Source organism: Gadus morhua, chromosome 23, assembly GCF_902167405.1.
Source record: "Gadus morhua chromosome 23, gadMor3.0, whole genome shotgun sequence".
Classification (NCBI taxonomy): Eukaryota; Metazoa; Chordata; class Actinopteri; order Gadiformes; family Gadidae; genus Gadus; species Gadus morhua.
Genome location: NC_044070.1, coordinates 15,114,436 through 15,136,869, shown reverse-complemented (window position 1 = coordinate 15,136,869; position 22,434 = coordinate 15,114,436). Strand labels below are relative to the sequence as shown.

Here is a 22,434-nt window from a genome sequence, read left to right as displayed (position 1 = left end):
ATCTTTCGTCTGTCCTCATTAAGTTGTAGAAAACATGCTGTTGGCTGATGATGGGAACACATCCAACTCTCCATAAATCTCAATCATCCGGCTGTACAAAGCAACAAGTACGCCATCAGCTGTACATACAAAAACCAAGCAACCCTATAACCTTGATTCCCATGTGTATTTTCCTACATTTATTTGCATTTGCATTGCAAAGCTCAAATGCAGTATTAACACACAAAACCTGTATACGTGATATACATTGTTTCAGGGTGTTTTATTGACGAACGTACACAGTAATAATTGCAAGAACGTACTCTATTATACATGAAACATAGTGAACATTCTTTTGGGAGTGTTTTGTTATGTGCAGAAGGATACGGCCCGAGGGATGACCCCGGTATTCAAAAACAGATGACAGAGGCGTCTAATGACACAACGGCAAATTATCCGCTTAAAAAGGGAGACAAAACCATAAACAGCATTGCGTTTCTTTTCCTTCAGGCCCTCTTAATTGTTCACAAGTACTACTTAATGTTCACTAGAAACCCAATAGGAAACGCATCTATTGTTTGCAATCTGGAAAAAATATATGAATTTGATAAAGAACTACAAAATGTTGTATTTTCAATGCAAATCAGGTTCACACACTTGCATTCCATCTGCGACCAGTAATTTTCCATCCATCTGAATGTTTTCCACCCTTGTCCACATGAACACAAAAAACTAAATGGCATTGATGTCTACAATTCCAATAAATATACATAAGCTTTTGTCTAATGTGCATTCTCAATTAAAAAAAGTCATTACATTCTGGTTTCTGGGGAGTATGTTTAGAATAGAAATAATCGGTGCACTTTGAAATAGGTTGAAAAGCAGGACTGCGAATGAGCCAACAAGGTTAAAAGTCATTGTTCCTTTAAGGCATCTTTCGTCTGTCCTCATTAAGTTGTAGAAAACATGCTGTTGGCTGATGATGGGAACACATCCAACTCTCCATAAATCTCAATCATCCGGCTGTACAAAGCAACAAGTACGCCATCAGCTGTACATACAAAAACCAAGCAACCCTATAACCTTGATTCCCATGTGTATTTTCCTACATTTATTTGCATTTGCATTGCAAAGCTCAAATGCAGTATTAACACACAAAACCTGTATACGTGATATACATTGTTTCAGGGTGTTTTATTGACGAACGTACACAGTAATAATTGCAAGAACGTACTCTATTATTCATGAAACATAGTGAACATTCTTTTGGGAGTGTTTGGTTATGTGCAGAAGGATACGGCCGGAGGGATGACCCCGGTATTCAAAAACAGATGACAGAGGCGTCTAATGACACAACGGCAAATTATCCGCTTAAAAAGGGAGACAAAACCATAAACAGCATTGCGTTTCTTTTCCTTCAGGCCCTCTTAATTGTTCACAAGTACTACTTAATGTTCACTAGAAACCCAAAAGGAAACGCATCTATTGTTTGCAATCTGGAAAAAATATATAAATTTGATAAAGAACTACAAAATGTTGTATTTTCAATGCAAATCAGGTTCACACACTTGCATTCCATCTGCGACCAGTAATTTTCCATCCATCTGAATGTTTTCCACCCTTGTCCACATGAACACAAAAAACTAAATGATTGATAGTTATGTCATGAGCAAAGTTTCCTATAGCAACCACACCGTTCCGTTTATGATAAATAATGAAGCTTAAAATCGAACAGTTGAAGTCCTTAAAGACATAGCAGTAGCATATAGCACTACTAGCACGAACTGGAAGTTGAAATCCTTAAAGACGTAGCACTAGCTGTCGCGATGATGGGGTTGAAGTCCTTAAAGACGTTGCATTAGCACATAGCAGTAGCCCTGTCTGGATGATGGGGTTGAAGTCCTTAAAGGGACTTAGCACTAGCATGTGTCACCTCAGTGGAGCCGTGAGCACCATTTATGTTAGGTTTGCAAATGCAAATCAGGAACAACAAAAGACTTGGGCCATTGGATAATTTAATTATAAACACACTTGTTCCCTTCAATACTGATTCAGGTGAAACACTCTGTATATTACTGTGATGTTTGGCATTGGGCAAAATGGTTTCCATACAAATCCACAAACTAAACCTTACCACATAACCAAATGGAAAACAATATTAAAAGAATAACCTAGAAAATAAGAAAATAAATAACCTACCTAAATTGCTTGAAATTTGCAGAACATAATGGGAAGATAGCTATTTGAGATATGTTACAATTCAAAAAAACTGTAGAAGCTTAACATGAAAACTCTCAAAGCAAAAAATATTTTCACGTAGCACTGACAAATATGCACAAGGAAAGGTTCGAAACACAGTCCTACAGATAACGCTGTCATTTCTTCACAGTTAAAAGTGGTCAGTGGTCGATCGCAGATCACTTCAACAGGAACCTATTCTTCTAGTGAGGAGGACGGGGTCCCTGTGGAATTGCAGTGGTCCCTTGGCTTTGCTGCATACTCTGGGTGGAATCCACCGGCCAAATCACACACCCACATAAGAGAGAAGGGAGGGGGGGGGGGCATCTAGCGTTCTGATACAAAGTCCTTGGCAGCGGCACCAACCGAAGTACGCACACTCTGCTAAGCTGCTCCTCGTTAGCAGTACAGCAAAGGTGTCACACACACATCTTCACATGCACATCCGCCTGACGCCACATTCGCAGCAGAACTTGGCCGTCTCCACGGGGTATTTGGTGCCGCAGTCGTTACAGAAGCTACCCTTGGCGCCACCGTCCAAGTCGTTGTCCCCGACAACTTCTTGCCTGAATGAGGGGGGGGGGGGGGGGAGACGCTCGAGTGAGAATGACACAGGCCTGGGGGTGTATGTGTATATATAAACACAGGCGGCATTCGAGAAAGATGTTTTCAGTAGACAGCTGTCAGTTCACCTCGGGTCCATGTAATTTCTCCGACGCTCGACCCGAGGTGAACTGACAGGTTTCCCGCATACGGCAACAATCCCTTTCTCCTCCATGTAGCGTTTCAATCTTGACTTCAGAGTCAAAGCCAAAATTCCTTTCCCCCCAATTCCCTCTCCACCATGGCCGAGATAATCGAAGCGTAGTGTGTACTGAATGCATGTAGATGATGTTTGGGGGTTTCCCTTTATAGGGGGTAATAATGGCATGACACCGGCTTCCTCAATCTTCTGCGTCACCTTTTTAAATAAATCACTGTTTCTCGTTTTCTGACGGCGACAACCATAAACATATAAACAAATAATTAAATATTTATATTTATAAAGAAATAAGAATTGTTTATATGTCTATGGCGACAACAACACGACTACCGTCTCCTTCTACTTCCGGCTCAAGTCCCCCTGCCGCAAGATCTCGAGCATGCACAGAACGCGAAATCCGACCCTGGTTTACATGCAGGTAGAAACCGGACTATGATCGAGTTATCTAGGTGTTCTTATACGATCTCGCTTGCCCGTTCATGTAAGATTTTGGTCTGAAGTAAATTGGGTAAAGGTGTTAACTAACATGCATTTTAAAAGTCCGGTTGAGGTCTTATTCCTTTCTTTATCCGATAATAACTGCATGTAAACGCAAAGTGTGGGTTGAATATGAAACTTACGAAACACCACATTTGGGAATTGTAAACAGGCTGTCACTTATTGTAATCAGGCAGTCCCTTATTGCCAGTGTAATTTAATGTAAAGTAACGGTAAGCGGAACTAAACACATACAATTATTTCTGATATGAATGTTGACATTCTGTCGGTAAAAACGTTCAAAATCCAAGTAAAAACAATAAATATAAGGAGACATTGATTAATCAATTTGTATTAATCGCGTTAAAATAAAATTGCGTTAACGCGAAATTAACGCGTTAACTTGCCCGGCCCTAATTCATACATACACGCACGCACGCACGCACGCACGCACGCACACACACACACAAAACAGTATAGTGTCTATACACACAAGAGCCAACACAAGGGGGCAGTGTGTAAAGAAAATGTATAGTATGCCCTTAATTACTTTAAATAACCTGCTTGCATTTCATATATTGGTTGCCGTCCGAATGAAAAAACAAAAACAACAAAATACTTTCAAGTAAATGGCAGTTCCCTAGCTTTGAGGTAAACCTATGAGGCGTTGAAGCCCTACCTTGAGTAGGAGCTGTCCGCCTTCCTCCTGTACAGCCCGCTGGGCGCCGCGCTCTTGGCCTGGCCGTAGCCCACTGGCCGGCTCTTCATCCCCACCCTGGCTCATGGATATCAAGGGAGAGGGACGGTTAGAAACAAGACAATTTCAGTTTGATGACTCTTAAGAGAGCAATGGGTAACTTGGCAGCGGCCCCAGTTAATTCAGGGGTGGGGAAACCGTTTAGCAAATCCATGTTGCGCAACGAAAACGAGTCCAGTTGTACTAGAACATTTAAAAACGGCTGAATAATGTTACCATTGATTTGCTACTTACTTTCATACAATTACCTCGACCTGCCAATTGCCTAGCTGCCCCTTGCTCTTTAACACATAGTTAGTCTCAGAGGGCTTCACAGGTGCACAAAAAGGCACACCCAAACATTGAGTCTTCTTAAAGGGCTCAGGGCCAAGTATTGCATGCACGGTTTCAAAGTTTGCTTGTACGGATTAATGGGTAGAGGAGAAGAAACATTGATTTGACAATACAAAGCCAGAATTCCTATGCTATTCATGAGTATTATGAATAGTAGACCAACCCAATCGTTTGATGCCGTTGACAGTGTTGTGAATGACAAAAACAATTCAACGACATTGATAGTTGAGTGACACGTAAACAAATGCACACTAGTACACACACGAAAAAGATACAAAAGCAGAACAGACTCTTTCCGGAACGGAACAGTAGTTAAATACGCTCTGGGGTTGGATTTAGTACATTTCCATATTAATCCAGTTCAAAACGAAAGGAAACAAGTCACACACCATGTAGTAAGCAAGGTCAGGTTGCAGCCACTTGGTTAGTTAACCGATTCCAACTTAGGCAAGACACCATAAATGCCAAGCAACTGGTTTAGAGCGAGGGTGAGTGAGTGGCTGCAAGGTAGCCTTTTAACATCCAGCGATCAAATTAATATACCAACTTCAAGTGAATGTATTAAGTGTGTGTGTGTGTGTGTGTGTGTGTGTGTGTGTGTGTGTGTGTGTGTGTGTGTGTGTGTGTGTGTGTGTGTGTGTGTGTACCAACCCTGATGGAGGACTCGTGAGGGCGGACGGGCTGCTCCTCGCTATACTGGAGGAGGGCTTACTAGATGGGATTCCTGTGTGAAGAAAGACCCCACAGAGAGTGCTGACATGAGAACCTGGGCCAACACTGGCCTCCGGATCCAAGCAGTCGTTGACTTCATAAACACATTTGGCCCCAATTATGCTGGGAATCGAAGGAGATTGGTGCCCAAAATTTTAACATAAAGTAAACATCCTGCTAGGGGGAGGAGGAATGATGTGGGAAAGGAATGGCACTTATTTCCCGCCACACTGATCCAGCATCAAGCCTTTGCACAGGTGGCTATACACGTTAGAAATCCATTTCTGAAGCATTTTATTTCTCTGGAAACAAACTCTAAATTGGTGAGGAGATTATCTAAATCTATTGTTAAGTTGCATGTTAACGACTGCGCGTGCGCGGGAAGAGTTGTTGCTGTTCTTTGTGTGAGTAATGGCGGCGACCATGGTTGTGCATGTAAAATGCTAACGTTCAGTAAAAGTTCAAACTCGATCAACTGTCGTTGTGGTCATTGATTAAGTAGCAGAGGATGGTTGCTGCTGGGAAGTACTAAGTACCGCCACCGTTTGACGAGAAGACGTCATACGAAAGCTGGAAAAATGAGATCGCAATATGGAGACTCGTCACCGAACTGGATGAAAAGAAGCAAGCCTTGGCAGACGACGCTGAAGTTGGCATCCGATTCGCAGCATCCGATTCCGCAGCTGGTCCACTTTAAATCGGTCCTGATTGAAAACCACTACACCTAGACTCTTCAAATCTGGACTAAATTATCACAGTGAGGCTATACATTATAATAAACATAGTTACAGATTTGTGAAACCTTTTTTCTATTTGTGAAAAAAATACAATACAGGCTCATATCAATGCTTTTTAGGGGTCCAGACTGCATTAGAACGGGTCCTGATTGAAAACCACTACACCTAGACTCTTCAAATCTAGACTAAATTATCACAGTGAGGCTATACATTATGTAAAACATAGTTTCAGATTTGTGAAACCTTTACCCTATTTGTGAAAATGCAATAAAGGCACATTTTAATGCTTTTTAGGGGTCCAGACCGCATTAGAACTGATCCTGATTAAAAACCACTACACCTAGACTCTTCAAATCTGGACTAAATTATCACAGTGAGGCTATACATTATGTAAAACATAGTTTCAGATTTGTGAAACCTTTACCCTATTTGTGAAAATGCAATACAGGCTTATTTGAATGCTTTTTAGGGGTCCAGACCGCATTGCATTTTCACAAATAGGTTAAAGGTTTAAAAAATCGGAAACTATGTTTTACGATTTTACTTTTATGATTTGAAGATTCTAAGTGGTTTTCAAGCCGAATCAGATGCTACGAATCGGATGCCAACTTCAGCGTCGTCCTGGCAGTTACCTTGTCGCTAAAGGGGAGAGCCAAGGCTAGTGCTCTAAGAAATTGCTGCTGGCGACTTAAATTCCGACACGGGAATGACTGCACTCATGACTAAATGGGACTTGGGGCCTCATGTACTAAGGTTGCGTACGCACAAAAACGTGGCGTACGTCCTTTTCCACGCTCACGTTCAGATGTACAAAACGTGAAATGACCGTAAAAATGTGCGGTCCCCACGCCAGCTCCAGAGCTGTCGTACGCACGTTTCTACAGCTATTGTTCCTTTGGCGACACTTAGAGGTGACGCTGGGAAACTGGGAAAAAAGGTGAAAACAATGACTCAGAGTGATTTGCACATCAGAGACACACTAATGAACAATTAACACACCTTGCAATTATATGGGTGGCTATAAAAGCATGCGCAATGGATGAAGAAAATTGTTTTAAAAATGGCTGCGTTAGCGTTGTTAGAGGACATCGCAAATGGTCAAATCCGAAGGGCGCTGGAGACGCCGGGGCCGACGGAGCAATCCGTGCCCTCTCCTTGCTTGTCTATTCAAAAATAAAAGATTTAAGTTAATAAACACGAGTCAAAGTCTTTAATATCCTGGCATCTTTACGCACGACTTATGTGTATTGCAAGCAGCCAATTGTATGACCAGTATAATTACAGCATTTATGACTTCAGCATATTTACTTTGGGGATGATCGGCGTCCCCTTCATGGGCTCCCACCATGACCACTTTTTTTTAATTTCAGAGTGTGTGCGCTGCTGAGACCCCACTGTATTGACGGCCTCGCAAACACACTCCCACTCACTTCTCTTTTGTTTTGCATTTATCCCTGTTGACAGGGTTCCAAATAGCATATGCTTGCGCATTTCTACCTCGTGGAGCAAAATCTCGAGCTCAGACTCCGTGAAGTTTCGTTTTTTGCCTCTGTTCATGGTGCCAGGTGATCGGATTAAGAGGTGAATCTCAGGTCCAGAGGCCTATTTAAATGAAATTGCATATTTAAATGAGGGCGTGGACAAGGAGGAGTTTGGCACCTCGGCATGTGCGCTCAATTCCACGTTGATCGAGATGTACAAAAGAAACGTGCTTGGATCCATGCGTTCGCACACTTTGATACATCTGAATTTATTTGTGCGTAAGGCAGTTTCTGGCTTTTGGCGTACGCCAAGTTTCAGTATGAAATCCACGCAAGTCTTAGTACATGAGGCCCTTGGTGTTTTTGAAAGAAGAAAAGGACCGGCAGTACGAGGCTTACACTGAGTTCGACCGGATCGCTAGGGGAAGCGGTACTTCAAGAGTGGATTACATCATCGAATTTTGAACATCGCTACAACAACCTCCGTAAGTTTAAAATGGAACTTCCGGATGCAGTGTTAGCCTTCAAGCTACTAGATACTGCGGGACTTAATGTGAAAGATAAGCAGTTGACGCTTACAGCTTGCCCGAGCGTCTCTTTTATTGACGTGAAATCAGCCTTAAAAAGAATTTTCGGCGATAACGTTACACCACCACAAGATGGCAGCAGTGCGTTGCGAATGAGTGAAGATGCTGCCTACTACACGAGATACACAGGCAGACGGGAGAATAGGTCAAACTTGCAACCGTTACAAACGGTGTTTCAGGGCACAAACCCACTCGACCAAGATGGGAGGAGAACAAGATGTGAAGTATGCCAGAATACTTATCACTGGGCAAAGGATTGTCCAAACAAAAAGGAATATGTAAAACTTACAAAGGATGAGGGGATAAAAAATGTTGAAGAATGCAACATTACTTTGTTTTCAAACGTTTTATCTGCCACAGAAATCTTCATGGTGGAGGCTTTGGGATCAGCTGTGATGGACACAGCCTGTACAAGAACTGTGTGTGGAGAAAAATGGCTTGATGATTACATCAGTGAACTGCCACAGAGTGAGTTACAAAAGGTTAGTGACAAAACGGAGTACAAGACCTTTTAGATTTGGTGATGGGAAAGTGGTCCACTCCACGAGGAAAGGGATTATTCCAGCCAAGATAGGACGCACTAAATGCAAAATCGAAACAGAAGTTGTCCCTGCAGATATACCCATGCTTTTAAGCAAGACTTTGTTGAAAAGATCAAGTGCAGTTTTAGACATTGCGCACGACAAAGCGACAATGTTTGAACAACCTGTTAAGCTTGAACTGACATCTTCAGGACATTATTGTGTGAACTTGAGAGACGATAGTGACGCAGAGGAAGGTGAGACCGAAACACTAGATGAGGATGAAGTTCTCACTGTGGCAGAAAACATGACAACGAAGGAAAAAAAACAGTCCTGGTGAAACTGCATAGACAATTTGGACATGCTTCAGTTGAAAGACTACACAAACTACTGGCCTGTGAAGGTAATAATGATGAGGAAAGCAACACCATACTCAAAGACATTGTAAAGAACTGTGAAACATGCATCAGGCACAGCAAACCAAAACGCCAGCCAGTGGGGGGTTTGCCCATGGCATCAACTTTCAATGAAACTATTGCTGTGGACTTGCATGAGCTTGAACCGGGAGTGTGGTATCTCCATGCTATTGATCACTTCAGTATTATCACCACAAAAAAAACCCAGGGAGATAGTGAAGCACTTTATTCACTGCTGGATAAGTATCCATGGTCCTCCGCGAAGGTTATTCTGTGATAATGGAGGTGAATTCAACAACGAAGAAATGAGGGACATGGCTGAAAGGTTTAACATTGAAGTGAAAACCACTGCAGCGTACAGCCCATGGAGCAACGGCCTAGTAGAAAGGCATAATCAAACCCTGACTGACATTTTGATGAAAGTCAAGAAAGACAACCAATGTGACTGGAAGATAGCCCTGGATTGGGCCTTGATGGCAAAAAACTCGATGCACAATGTACATGGTTACAGCCCCTACCAGCTAGTGTTTGGGCAGAACCCAAATCTGCCTTCAATCCTTACCGATAAGCCTCCAGCTCTGGAAACAAGTTTGAGTACTTGGGTAGCCCAACACATCACAACATTACATGCATCAAGGAGAGCGTTTACAGAAGCCGAATGCTCTGAGAGGATCCGAAGAGCCCTTCGCAAACAACTCCGGCCCAATGATGACAGATACGAAACAGGGGACAAAGTATACTCTAAGAGAGTAGACTGTAACGAGTGGAAAGGTCCAGGTGTAGTCATCGGCCAAGATGGTGTGGTGATTTTTGTTAGACATGGGGGAACCTATATTCGAGTGCAACAGTCTAGGCTGAGAAAAGTGGAACAGCCAGAGCTGGAAGAAAATAAAAGGGGAGATCATATAATTGAAAAGGAAAAACTTACAATGACACCAGCAGTTGTACTCAATGATCATAACTATGAGAGGGACAATGAATTACAGGAAGTGGAACCTACAAATGATGAACACCTTGTTGCTGAGGATAAAACTGAACCCCCTCATGCATCAGTACATCCTGGAGGGAGTGATCTCGATCAACCTGTCGCGTTGCAGATAAACTCAACCGCGTCTTGTGAAGGCCTGAGGCTGAAAGCTGGACAGTTGGTTCAATACACAGACAATGAAAGTGGCCAAAAATTCTAAGTCGGGCAGGAAAGGCCATTGGAAAACACAAAAACTGTTATAATGTGCAGTACAGTGAGCCTGAGGAAACTGATGGCACAACAAGGTCAGTTGGCTTAGGACAAATTAAAGATCTTCAAGTTATTCTGTCTTGAGCATGCCAAGTTATGTACTGGTTACAATGTGGATAACATTGATAGTGGATGATGATGCTTTCATACCTGCCAAACACAATGAACTCAGCAACTGGAGAAAAAATGATATATTTGAAAAGGTGAAAGATGAGGGTCAGAAATGCATTTCAACAAGGTGGGTGTGCACACTCAAGGAAACACCTGATGGCATTGTACCTAAAGCCAGACTAGTTGCAAGAGGCTTTGAAGAAAGAAACACATAAGACCTTCCCAAAGACTTGCCTACATGTGCTTCAGAATCTCTAAAGATGATCATGGACATGGACATTAAAGCAGCCTTTTTACAAGGTAAAGAGTTGACCCGAAATGTCTACATTCGCCCACCCCAAGAAGCACAGAGCAAAGGAACTGTATGGAAGTTGAAAAAGTGTGTTTATGGCCTTAAAGATGCTTCTTTTTACAGGTACAATAAAGTGAAAGACACTATGCAGCAGTTGGGAGCTACTGTGTCAAAAGTTGATCCAGCAGTATTCTACTGGCTGGATGATTCCTGTAATGTAATGGGGGTCCTTGCAGCTCATGTGGATGACTTTATCTGGGCTGGTTCACATGCGTTCTCCACAGCTGTCATCACCCAATTGAAAGATGCTTTTCAAGTTGGACATGAAGAACACCACAGTCAGCTTCAGCTACATTGGAATGCAGGTTAATTCCCTGAAGGATGAGATACAAGTGCAACAAAGTACATATATAAAAAGTCTTCTTGACATGCTTAAATCAAAGATTGGCCAGATATTGTGCGTAGCAAGACAGAGCAGACCCGACATAATGTGTGACACATACATTTTGGCATCCAACACAAAGTATGCTACTGTCCAGACCCTGCACTGTGCAAACAAACTCATCAGAAAACTAAAATCAGAAGAGGTGATCTTGAGGTTTCAGTACTTGGGAGAAAACTGTTCCCTCAAACTAGTCGTGTTCAGTGATTCCTCAATGGGGAACCTTGCAGATGGATGAACACAGGGTGGACATTTTATCATGCTTATGGGAGAAGATGGGAAGTTTTCACCAATATGCTGGCAGTCAAAACGCATCAGGAGAGTTGTACGGAGTACGTTAGCAGGAGAGACATTGGCACTTGCAGATGGGATTGACAGTGCATTTTATCTAGCTACTATCTACTCAGAGCTTACTACTGGATAATCATTCTCTTTTTGATGCTGTCAAGTCTACAAAGTCCGTCACGGAAAAGAGACTCCGCCTCAAAATCAGCAGTATTAAGGAGCTCATGGACTCTGGAGCTGTTCAGCAGATCATGTGGTCACCTACCAAGCAACAGCTTGCTAACTGCTTGACGAAGACAGGGACTGCACTAAATCTGCTGAGGGCCCTCAGCGAAGGTATAATGCATCTTAAAGGCTAAATGATCTTGACAATAGACTACAGGCACAGGTTGGTCATTTAATCACACCCATTTAGCTGTTGTAGGTTTAAAAAATATAAAATGTTGATGTCCTATTTCTTGGACAGTGTTACACTGAAATGTTCTTAGGTTTGAAAAATGTTCTTAGTTAAAAAAAAAAGAAAATCTTTAAAGAAAAAGCGGAGATTGTTAGGTTGCCTGTTAACGACTGCGTGTGCGCGGGAAGAGTTGTTGCTGTTCTTTGTGTGAATATTGCCGTTGGACATGGTTGTGCATGTACCGTAATTTTCGGACTACAAGCCACGCCTTTTTTCCCATTTTTTGATTCTGCGGCTTATCAATCAATCAATTTTTTATATTTTTACAGCTAACGGCCACTAGGGGACCTCCTAAATCTATGGATATTACAGGTTACAGTCCACCAACTTTAACTCTATGGGCTCTATGACCGGTCCACGCCCCCCCACCTTTAAGAGGCGGGCTCCAGCAGGAAAAGCTGGAGGCCGGAAAAGAGTGAGACAGGTAGCGCGCAAAAGTAAAAGTGGAACCGAGAGTGGTACGAGAGACAGAACGAGAGCAAGACAGACATTACGAGAGCGAGACAGCCATCTCTTTTCTGACAATCCCCTCTGTGCACGAACCCTTACATATGGTAATGCGGGCTGGCCCGAATTATTCGAATATTCGAATACTCGTTCGGAAAATGAGTATTCAAAGCTTAACTCAGTATTCAGAGCTTCGTTTTTTTGTTCCACGTATTTGATGTTACCAGAGCAAGGGAGGCATACTATAAGCGTCAGCGACACCAAGCAGAGAAGCGAGAGAGGTGGAGGAAGAATAGATATCTTGTTTCCCTTTACTTTATAACACAACATTAGCGGGATCTCGGGAGGAAAAGTAATGCTTAGCGAAATGCTAACCTTAGCTTAGTTGTTTGTTTACGTTCGCTGTACAGCGCCGCGCCAATCAACTGTGACTGGCTTGCTTCAGAGTGTGAGCGTCTTGGGAATACCCGGTCAATATAATGGATATAATATGGACACATAAGACAATCGATATTCGGTATTTGTTATGAATTTATTGTACAAATTCCCTGAAAAGATACACGTTCCAGGATGAATTGAAAAGCTCCCGTAAGGGCTGAGATGGCAGAGGACAGCTGATTTGGAGGTTTTATTAATGTTGGTTTTGATGGTGTTTTTTTCTGGAACGAGTATTCGAATATTCGCTCGGAAAAAACAACGAGTATTCAAAGCCTGAAAAATGGCATTCTAGCAAGCCGTAATGGTAATTAAATATTAAAACACCTGCGGCTTATAGTCCAGTGCGACTTATACATGTACCCATCATTCAATTTAGCTGCTGCGGCTTATACTCCGGTGCGCCATATAGTGCGGAAAATACGGCAATATGCTAACGTTTAGTAAAAGTTTAAACTCGATCAACTGTCGTTGCGGTCATTGATAAAAATCTTTTGCAACAGGAAGAGCAATGTCTTAACAAACATAGTTGTGAGAAAAAAAACAGCTATCCCTGGGAGAAGAAGGACACACATGCAATGCCTTCTGGGCTTCCTGACATAAACTAACACCATCATCCTACTCTGACAAGAGAATAATGGGTAGCGAGAGAGAGAAAACAATCTAAACAAACTGACTTGGCTTGTGTTCATGTGTGCGTTCATTCTTACAAAAGGGTTCTAGTGACACCGTTTCAACACGGACAAGACATGCCCACTACAGTTAGTTGCCAGGCAACGTTACACAACAGTAACCAACAGACTAAACATTGTTCAGAGGCACTTTTACATTCAAAGAAAAACACGAGATGAGTGGAATCTGAGCTCTGGGGCCCAAGTGATGAATCACAATGTTTCCTACCAGAGATCTGTCCAGAGCCAGAGCGCTGTGGTAGACGAGAGGACACAGGTTGAACCGCAGGAGACGGCGACGCCATCAGGCCCGCCTTCTTCACTGGAGCGGAGAGCTTAGACTGCAGAGGGGATACAAGAGAGAGGCACACATAGAGAGAGAGAGAGAGAGAGAGATAGAGAGAGATACACAGAGAGAGAGATGGAGACACAGAGAGGGAGAGACACAGAGAGAGAGAGAAAGAGAAACACAGAGAGAGATAGACACAGAAACAGAGAGAGAGAGACACAGACAGACAGATAGACAGACAGACGGACAGACGGACGTATAGAGAGTGAGTGCAATGAGGAAAGGAAGAGAGAAAAATGCAGAGATAGAGGAAGAGACAGAGAGATATGAGGACCAAGACAAGTGAGAGGGAGAGAGGATTGGGGAGATTTTATTCTATTATGTCTAAAGCTTAGTGTTTACAACGATTCCATTTCCTTTCCCACATTTCATTCAGGCCAGTAATTATCAATGCAATCAGACACAGTTGTGGTTTGGTTTTCGATTTCTCACTTCTCTTCCAGAGAACTGTAATGTGTGTAGACAAGCTGTGACAAAAAAAATGGTTGCTGAGACTTTTGAGGCTGGCTAACTGTGACTGGCTGCTATGGTGTTACGCAGTATCTTTTCTGGCCCTTATTGTTGTTGTACCTGTTGAAGTGATAAGGAGATTTCTAGTGTGGTTATTTTGGTTTATATTGGCGGTTTGAGGCAGTGTTATTACTCCAGATCAGATTACTATGTGATGTTCTCTTATCGGTTGGGCTACTACATTGTAATCCAACCTTCTCACACGCTCTGTTATATACATACACACAGCTGTTTTCATTAACGCACAACTTGCAGTCCCAAACAGTTGCTATAGCTTAGATTTCAGAGAGCAGAAAATAGCAAAAGAGAGCAAGATTTTGAAACTAAACATCCCAAAGAACGTTACCAAACGTTTCTCAGCCATTAAGAAGTGTTGCATTTCAGGCACCTGTGATTGACAAGCAAGATGAATTGCTTAGAAATGACAGACTTGACAGTGAAATGCTCACAGAGCGTTTTACTGTCAAGTGAGCATTTCACTCATTATTAGCTGATTTTGAACGGATAAGGCCTACACTCAAATAATATTATAAAACGTACACCTAACCTACAGCACCTTCACTGCTCGCGTGCGTGTGTGTGTGCGTGCGTGCATGCGTCTTACCTGCGTGCGTGGGGGGGTTTTCTTCACCTCCGCTGCCGCCGCCGCCGCCGCCGCCGCTTTGGCCTTGGGCATGCGTGCCGCCTTTTCGCGGCAGAACTGGATGTGACGATCGGCTGCATTCTGCCCGAACCTCCGCTGGCAGTGAGGACACTGTATGTAGTCTGAGTACCGGCAACAGACAACAACATCAGAACTGAGGGCAAACACATGGTAGGAACCCATGAACGCCACACTTCACCCATCGTTCAAATGAACCGCTGCAACGCCGACATTTAGAACTAAACGTTGTAGACATCATAGGTAAGAAAATAAATAAACTCGGTTCCTAGAATACAGCTAAATGCATCACGTGTAGGGCTGCACGATGATGGAAAAAAATAAATAATGGTACTGCGATTATATATTTATCGTTGTGTAATGATTGTGGTGATTTAGTAGGGGAGTGTATCTGCATAGATCCCTTTTGAACCCCTCTCGTATGGGGCAACACTGGCAAATGCATCCAAAATAGTTTTTTCTTTGGCTTTGCATGGCATTCAGATTTGGTTTTGCACTCAGAGCGAGGTGCGAGCGTGGTGGTGAATTAAATGTGAAACAACTGCTTTGGTTGTCTGATCACCGACTGATGAACATGATCAGTGATCGATGGTTCGCTATGCATACTTTTTTTTTGTAAGTAAGTAATAAAAATTACTGTATGTATCAGGCGTGTATCAAGATTTATATATATCGTGCAGCCCTTTCACGGTGCCATGTTGAGATGTGCACCTATTCAAGCCAGAGACATTAGCCTCTATTGTGACCAATAACCCGATCCTCATCATCATCATCATCATCATCATCACTTAAAGGAGTGAGCCCGGTCTCCTAGTGACCTGGGTCGTAGGTGGGCGGGGGGGGTGGTGGCAGGGGGCCCCCCTCCTTCATGACCTGTGTGATGCCCTTGGCCGCCCGTATGGTGGCGATGAAGTCCTCATGTTTCTTGCGCCAGTTGGATGGCTTCTTTGGGGGCGGAACCTGCTTGAGGGTGGTGGTGGTGGTGGGGGGGGGGGGTAAAAGGGGAGAGGTTGGTTGGCGCCATAAGCAGTATAGAATCGTGGTCTGGACAGTCGCTTAAAAATATATTTTTCCATAGCAACTCTATTAAACAACTTATTTTATGTAAGGAGCTGACTTCAGCCAAAAACAAAACCATAAAGACAGTCAAGTCCATTGTGTACGATGGAGGAGGCCCCTGGCGGTGAGATTCAGATTACACAATGAAAGTGACAATCCTTGTGTGTAACCATAAGACAGAGAGTGACGCACTGGCAGCTAAGGGCGTACTCACACTAGGCTATCTGTACCGTGCCCAAGTCTGTTTGACACCTGCCTATACAAATATTTGCTAACTTATTTTTGGTTTCAATTGTGTTTCTCGCCACATTTAGCCAAAGGATGACAAGCCTATTACCTAGAAGACATAAGGGTTTGGTTTCACTAAAATGGCATTACATCAGGCTCGTCAGCTTAATCTCAGTGATGACATTGATCCCATGATCACCCCAATGTATGCAGTGATCACTTTCTGTGAACATTCAAAATGCATCACCACAAATCAATGTTCGTATTCGGCAGTGCTCCACTGCTTTGCATTAAAAATACTGTACTACTTTTATTCCCATGGTCCATATTCCCCACCTTTACAGTCTCTGGATCTGCTGCTAGTATTTATTAACGGTTATGTATATATTTGTTATTACTGCAACTTTCTGTGCCCTTCCCTTATTGATGGCCCTTTTTAAAGTGTTGCATAAGTGTTGCATATCCTGAGCGTAGTATTCGTTTTAAATTGTAATCTATCCAAAAACAATGTGAATTTACTGAAATAATCGTCTATGTCAAATGTTTGTTAATTTGCCAAATTAGATTAAAAGCACCCTGACCCAAAAAAGGTTTATTTCATTAAATTGAGTCATTCGGTTCAGTAGGAATGGTAGATCATTTTGATGTCATCATTAATTGCCATACGTTTGACCATCTTGATTGATTGTCAAAGATACTATTCCTTATATCACTCTAAGCCTTGTAAGTGATGCACTTCATATAAAAAGATTGCGTAACCATATATGGATGCTGTTTTCGATTTCATCCAGTATTTTCCTCATGCATCTTTAATAACCCGGTTTTAACTGCTGAGGTGTAGTCTCACCTTTGCTTTGAGGTTTTTGATGGGTTTGAGGGTGGAGATGTCTGTGCCCTCTGCCCTCTGTCTACTGGAGTCAAAAGTCTTCCTCTTCTTTGTTGCGGACTTCTGACATATAGGAATGTGTTTCTTCTGCATGCATGAAACATAAGATAGTTAGAGGACAGAACAGGTAGTTGAAGTGATACATCATCCGCGCTTGGCTTTTATATATATTTTTTATTCGATTGAGGAATTGCTTCTTGCAATCACAGCATGAAAGTTGCTAATGGATCTTTGACATACACTCACATTAAAAACAGATTAATACTGAGCATTAGAAGTAATGATGATGATGGTTGGGGTGTGTGTGTGTGTGTGTGTGTGTGTGTGTGTGTGTGTGTGTGTGTGTGTGTGTGTGTGTGTGTGTGTGTGTGTGTGTGTGTGTGTGTGTGTGTGTGTGTGTGTGTTTTGAGGGGCTGGCATCTTGTGCTTGACAGTCATTTGGGAAAATGTCGACTTATTCTCTATGAATAGCCTCTTTCTGTGAAGCCCCGTTGTACTGTCATGTTTTATTATTTTTACCAAGACTTTGGGAAAGAAGCTTCTTCCACAGATGTTACAGGGAGTAAGTTCCTCAGCCGCCGGAGCTTCTCCATCTGTATTGAACGAACAATACACATTGTACAACACACAAATAAACACACACAAATATGTACCATGTAAAAATGTATGTGCGAGTAATTTAATCGCTGATTACCATATGTGGCGTTAAACTTCGAAAGTCCTCAATCGCTAAATAATTCCGATTTCTTTTGTCCTTTTTTGTATTCTTTGGCTGGACAGAAACACAGGTATACCAGCCTGCTAGCTGCAGCCTTAGCTTCAGTCTAGCGAATCTAGCTAACATGGACAGAGACAGCATCACGCCCAGTCATCCCGAGCTAGCGCTATCCTCAGTAGCCAACTCTTCCCGAAAGAACAGGTGACGAAATTGAACATTTGCAATGGCTATGCAAAGTAGCCATGGCTACTGTATTGTAGCCCTATGGCTACAATATGGAAGCCATGGCTACTTTGAGGCATATGCTACAATAGGGCAACGTTGCTTCCCCTCTCACCTTCAAATTCCTCCATCACCTCGGTTTCGGTGTGTAGCTGAAGCTGCCACTAGCAACTGGCTCGTCTTGAACGCCGCCCCACGTACCAACATCCCGGTGTTTCATTGGCTGTTCATTTGAAACGTGTAAAAAACGGGGTGTGTTGTTCTTCATTTTGACCACATGGGGGCGAGTGGGAGGCGACCACGCAATCGTTCGAGAGAACCACTTCACAAAAATAAAATATAGGCCAATGGCCTATATTAAGGCGTTGCCTACCTGTCATCGGCCCTTTGAAATTTTCAGTTATTGAAAGGCCAGGTTCCTTATTGACCACTCTAACGTCGTATTGCTATTTGCACAAACACAAAAACAATGTATAGTTTGCATGCACACACAGGCTACACAAAAAAATTCTTTGTCTCCATGTAACATCGTGACTATTCAGCTTTAGGTATCAATGGTTCTAGATTATGTATTGTTCTGCTATGCAACAGAATAACTGAATTTAGTATTCATGTTGAGATTTCTGTGATCATTATAAAAGGCATTGGGTAGCCTAAAGCAATGATTCACAACTTGTGGGTGCTGAATCATTAGAAGAGCATTGGGTTAGGGTTTGAGTGGATTGAAGAGCATATACCAAACCTAAATCTTTAGAAATAAGCCCATGAATTAACTCATTAAATGCGTTTTAATATCAATTCATGTTTCTAAAATGTGTATTTTATTAATTGTATTTAGCCCCAATTGAGCAAAGAAAGATTTTTGTGTGCTCAATGTTAACAGCAGTCTACTTGAAGGCATTCATTTCTTGACTATTGAAAATAAATTGCCTATTGTAAATAAATATTGTAAATATTTTGTAGATCGTTAGCCTACTTTAATGACGCAAGTGGGCCCTGAGGCTCCTGAACAGTTAAGAACCACTTGCTAAAAGTATTAAGATCTGATTTATCAAGACAATAAATTGCACAACAAAAATAAAAGAACATAATAACACATCAATCATTAGTGAAATAAAGGCCACAGTCCTATTGTCGGCAGCATCTTGCTTTCCACTGAATGTCTAACGCGCTAGTTAAATCAGGGAACATACGCACAGCTTGCATGCTATCAGTAAGTTAAGGAGCCATATGACCAATATAAATGGTCGACATCGCTATAAAACGATAACTATTGACGTCCGTTAGTCGTCTTTGCCCTCTATAAAAGGTCCACCGTGATATGCTGCACGGGGCATGAGTTTTTGCGCAACGTGCGCGTAAGTCGCGTCTGGATGGCAGTGTTGTGCGCGTATTGAAGTCCCGTCATTCTGATGTGATGTGATTCGCAAAGCAAACATTTGGACGCAAACTCAGGTACCGTAAATATATTTCATAATATTGCAATATTTAGAAGCGATATGAGTGTACTGTGTTGCTGTCTTGGCGCTGATACAGCGTTTCCTCTTTCTCAGCGAGTTACAATGGACATTGTATCCAAAAATAGAATGGCTGTTCATCTTAAAACATTTTAGGAAGGAATTGAAATGTTTGGCAGAATATTTAGAGTTAAACTTATTTGAGACACTTTGTATTTTTATTAAAGGCACAACTTCTCAAGTGGGTTTACAAAGGGCAAATAAATACAGTTAATTCATAAAAAGTGTAAATACGGATAATATAACCCTAAACAATATTTTGAGTGGACGGACGTTGTGTCACAAAGAATGATGATTATTTTAGTGGTCAGAAGAAACGAGAGAGGCAGACACCTGCCTCAGGTATGCCCAGACGTCCTTTCAATGTGATCTACAGAGTGAGAGAGACAGAAAAAGACAAAGACAGACTTGTGTATCAGTTCTCACTCACTACTTTAATCCATTTTGATCTATATTCTCTATAGCTACTCTGCTTCTGCGCCAGTGTTAAAGTGTCTTAACTCTTCCCCCTGGGTAAGCACGCTCATCTGCACAACAATATGATTGTATAATTACTCCAACTAAGTATAATTACTTAGTTGTATTTTTGAGGGACTACAGTTTTCTCTGGGTCCATTTTAAGAACCATATGTCCTGCAGCTGATGTCATAGGGACTTGGCAGCATTTGCAACAGGGCCAAGGCTCAGATCAATGCCCTCGCCACAACAAACATGCACTGCTGCTGGGGGGAGAGCATGGACACAACTCTGGGCTAACGTGCACATATGCATGTTGCGTTCACACACATTTGTGCACGCACGGACACACACCGATACACATACACACAATATATACATACATGCTGCATGCATACAGACATACATACATACATACATACATACATACATACATACATACATACATACATACATACATACATACATGCATACATACATACATACATACATACATACATACATACATACATACATACATACATACATACATACATACATACATACAAACATACATACATACATACATACAAACATACATACATACATACATACATACATACATACATACATACATACATACATACATACACACACACATACATACATACATACATGCATGCACGCACACACACGCACGCACGCACGCACACACACACACGCACACACACACACACACAAACACACACGCACTTCGCACACACAAAAACACGCACACACACACACACATACACACACACACACAAGCATACACTCCAAAATCCAAAACTGTGTAATCTACTATTCGCGACTCAGGATTTAAGATCTGGAGCTTCTATGAGGGGTAGGACATCTTAAGGATGTCTTACTCTGACACAATTGGTTCAAACCCACATCCGGACACCCTAAACACTGCACTATCCTACTACCCTGGTTTCCTATTCATGTTTCCTGTTCACCAACCCACCCCTCCTCACCTAAAGGCCTTTACCCCATTGGGGTCGACATGAGGTAAGCAGGCTGAGGAGGAGGCAGTGAGTTTAGCAGAGGCTAGGCTAAAGAAGCTGTTTGAGCCTGTGTCTGGGCATAGCATTACCAGGCTTCCCCCCCTGCTCACTGATATTACCCCCCTGCTGTTCGTGGGATTAACATGTGTGTGCTCTGGGCCCAAGTACCATTTCAGATGTGACAGCTGAAGCAGAGCATGCCCCAATGGTTGTGTCCCGAAATAGCCCTGGCCAATCACAGCTCACTCCTCTCAGCATGCTGGACATTACCACTATAGAGCGAGAGAGAGAGTCAGGGAGGACTGTTTTGTTTAACCCTTCTTACCTAACAGGGCCATGTCTTACTCGTAAAATAGGATTAGAGAGTGGAGAACTAGGAGGAAAAGCATAGTAAAACAAATGCGGAAAATAATAATAGTAATAATAATAATATCATATATATTTATATTTATACACATCCCCCAACCGTTTCTCATATCCTCTATGAAACCACAACATATAACAGTAGCTGACTCACTTTAAGGACCCCATGAGTGATGTGTTGGTTCTCAATGCAGAAGACATCAACATCAATGTAGCCAGCTTTTTGTATTTTACTTTTATGGAGTGATGTGGGGATACAGATGTTGAATACAAATGTAATATAACTCCCGCCAAGCATGGGGGAATTGAGGTCAGGAGATGTGTTCCCCTGCCAGATCTCCAGGGCAGTGAGGGCTAGCCAGAGTTAGAATGTCAGCACAGAAGATGAATCGCCACCGCAACCCGGCTCCATCCCGCTTTCTGAGAACCAATGTGGGATCATGGAAAAGCCATGTGTTTATTATTTATGCTGCATGCCTCTTTCCCGCTGAACGACTTCTAGTATTTAGTATTTTAGCTACAAACTGTTTTCTTTTGTTTTGTATATTTTTTTGGCCAATTACCCTTTCTCGGATGTGACCATTGCAGCCGGTGCCAGATAAAAAATGTGTGTGTGTGTGTGTGTGTGTGTGTGTGTGTGTGTGTGTGTGTGTGTGTGTGTGTGTGTGTGTGTGTGTGTGTGTGTGTGTGTGTGTGTGTGTGTGTGTGTGTGACAGCCCCTTGTATGGTGTGATGTGTCAGTGATGACAGATGTCGAGGCGATGTTTGAGCGCTTCATCGCGTCCCGGCGCTCAGGTCGCAGGAATGCCGTCCTCCCGGTCTACGTCCCGGCAAACCTGGTGGCCGATGCCACCACTTCCGCCTCCGCCATGGAGCTGTCACATGACCTGGCCCAGCTCAGCATTGACAAGTCAGGTGAGAGACGCCGGTGATCATTGAAATTCACTTACAGGTAAACTGACGGGTTAACTGAATACACAGGTAGACTGAAGTGTGAAGCATTAAGTTGCATCTAGCGATGAGATTGCAGATTGCAACCAACTGAATACCCCCCTCCCCCCCC

The 22,434-nt window shown here is 42.6% G+C and overlaps 2 protein-coding genes across 3 annotated transcripts in view; one reads left to right on the top strand and one right to left on the bottom strand.

The window, feature by feature from the left end:
* Positions 1–243: 243 nt before the first annotated feature.
* zc2hc1a (zinc finger, C2HC-type containing 1A) lies at positions 244–18,287 on the bottom strand. 2 transcript variants are annotated; one of them, XM_030348890.1, is made up of 9 exons: positions 18,126–18,287; positions 17,590–17,663; positions 17,032–17,157; positions 15,716–15,860; positions 14,841–15,001; positions 13,607–13,718; positions 5,199–5,271; positions 4,137–4,232; positions 244–2,783 (listed from the first exon to the last, which is right to left on the bottom strand). In XM_030348890.1, the coding sequence occupies exons 1-9, from the start codon at positions 18,139–18,141 to the stop codon at positions 2,651–2,653; spliced, it is 936 nt and encodes a 311-aa protein (XP_030204750.1). In that variant the 5' UTR covers positions 18,142–18,287; the 3' UTR covers positions 244–2,650. The 2 variants fall into 2 exon arrangements, with proteins under 2 accessions (XP_030204750.1, XP_030204751.1); XM_030348891.1 differs by having other exon boundaries at positions 15,716–15,857.
* A 919-nt stretch (positions 18,288–19,206) lies between these two features.
* Positions 19,207–22,434, top strand: part of pkia (cAMP-dependent protein kinase inhibitor alpha) — a 4,711-nt gene continuing 1,483 nt past the window's right edge. The window contains exons 1-2 of the mRNA XM_030349628.1: positions 19,207–19,465; positions 22,088–22,286. Of these exons, the coding sequence (XP_030205488.1) occupies positions 22,115–22,286 (172 nt within the window). The 5' untranslated portion in view covers positions 19,207–19,465; positions 22,088–22,114. The remainder of the gene's footprint in view (positions 19,466–22,087; positions 22,287–22,434) is intronic.

Bases quoted from the DNA above. Each gene is read 5' to 3' on its own strand.
- zc2hc1a (XM_030348890.1), bottom strand. The intron at 5,272-13,606 runs GTAGGAAACATT...TTCTTCACACAG, and splicing joins TGGCTCTGGACAGATCTCTG to GAATCCCATCTAGTAAGCCC. The intron at 4,233-5,198 runs GTTGGTACACAC...TCCATGAGCCAG, and splicing joins CTCACGAGTCCTCCATCAGG to GGTGGGGATGAAGAGCCGGC.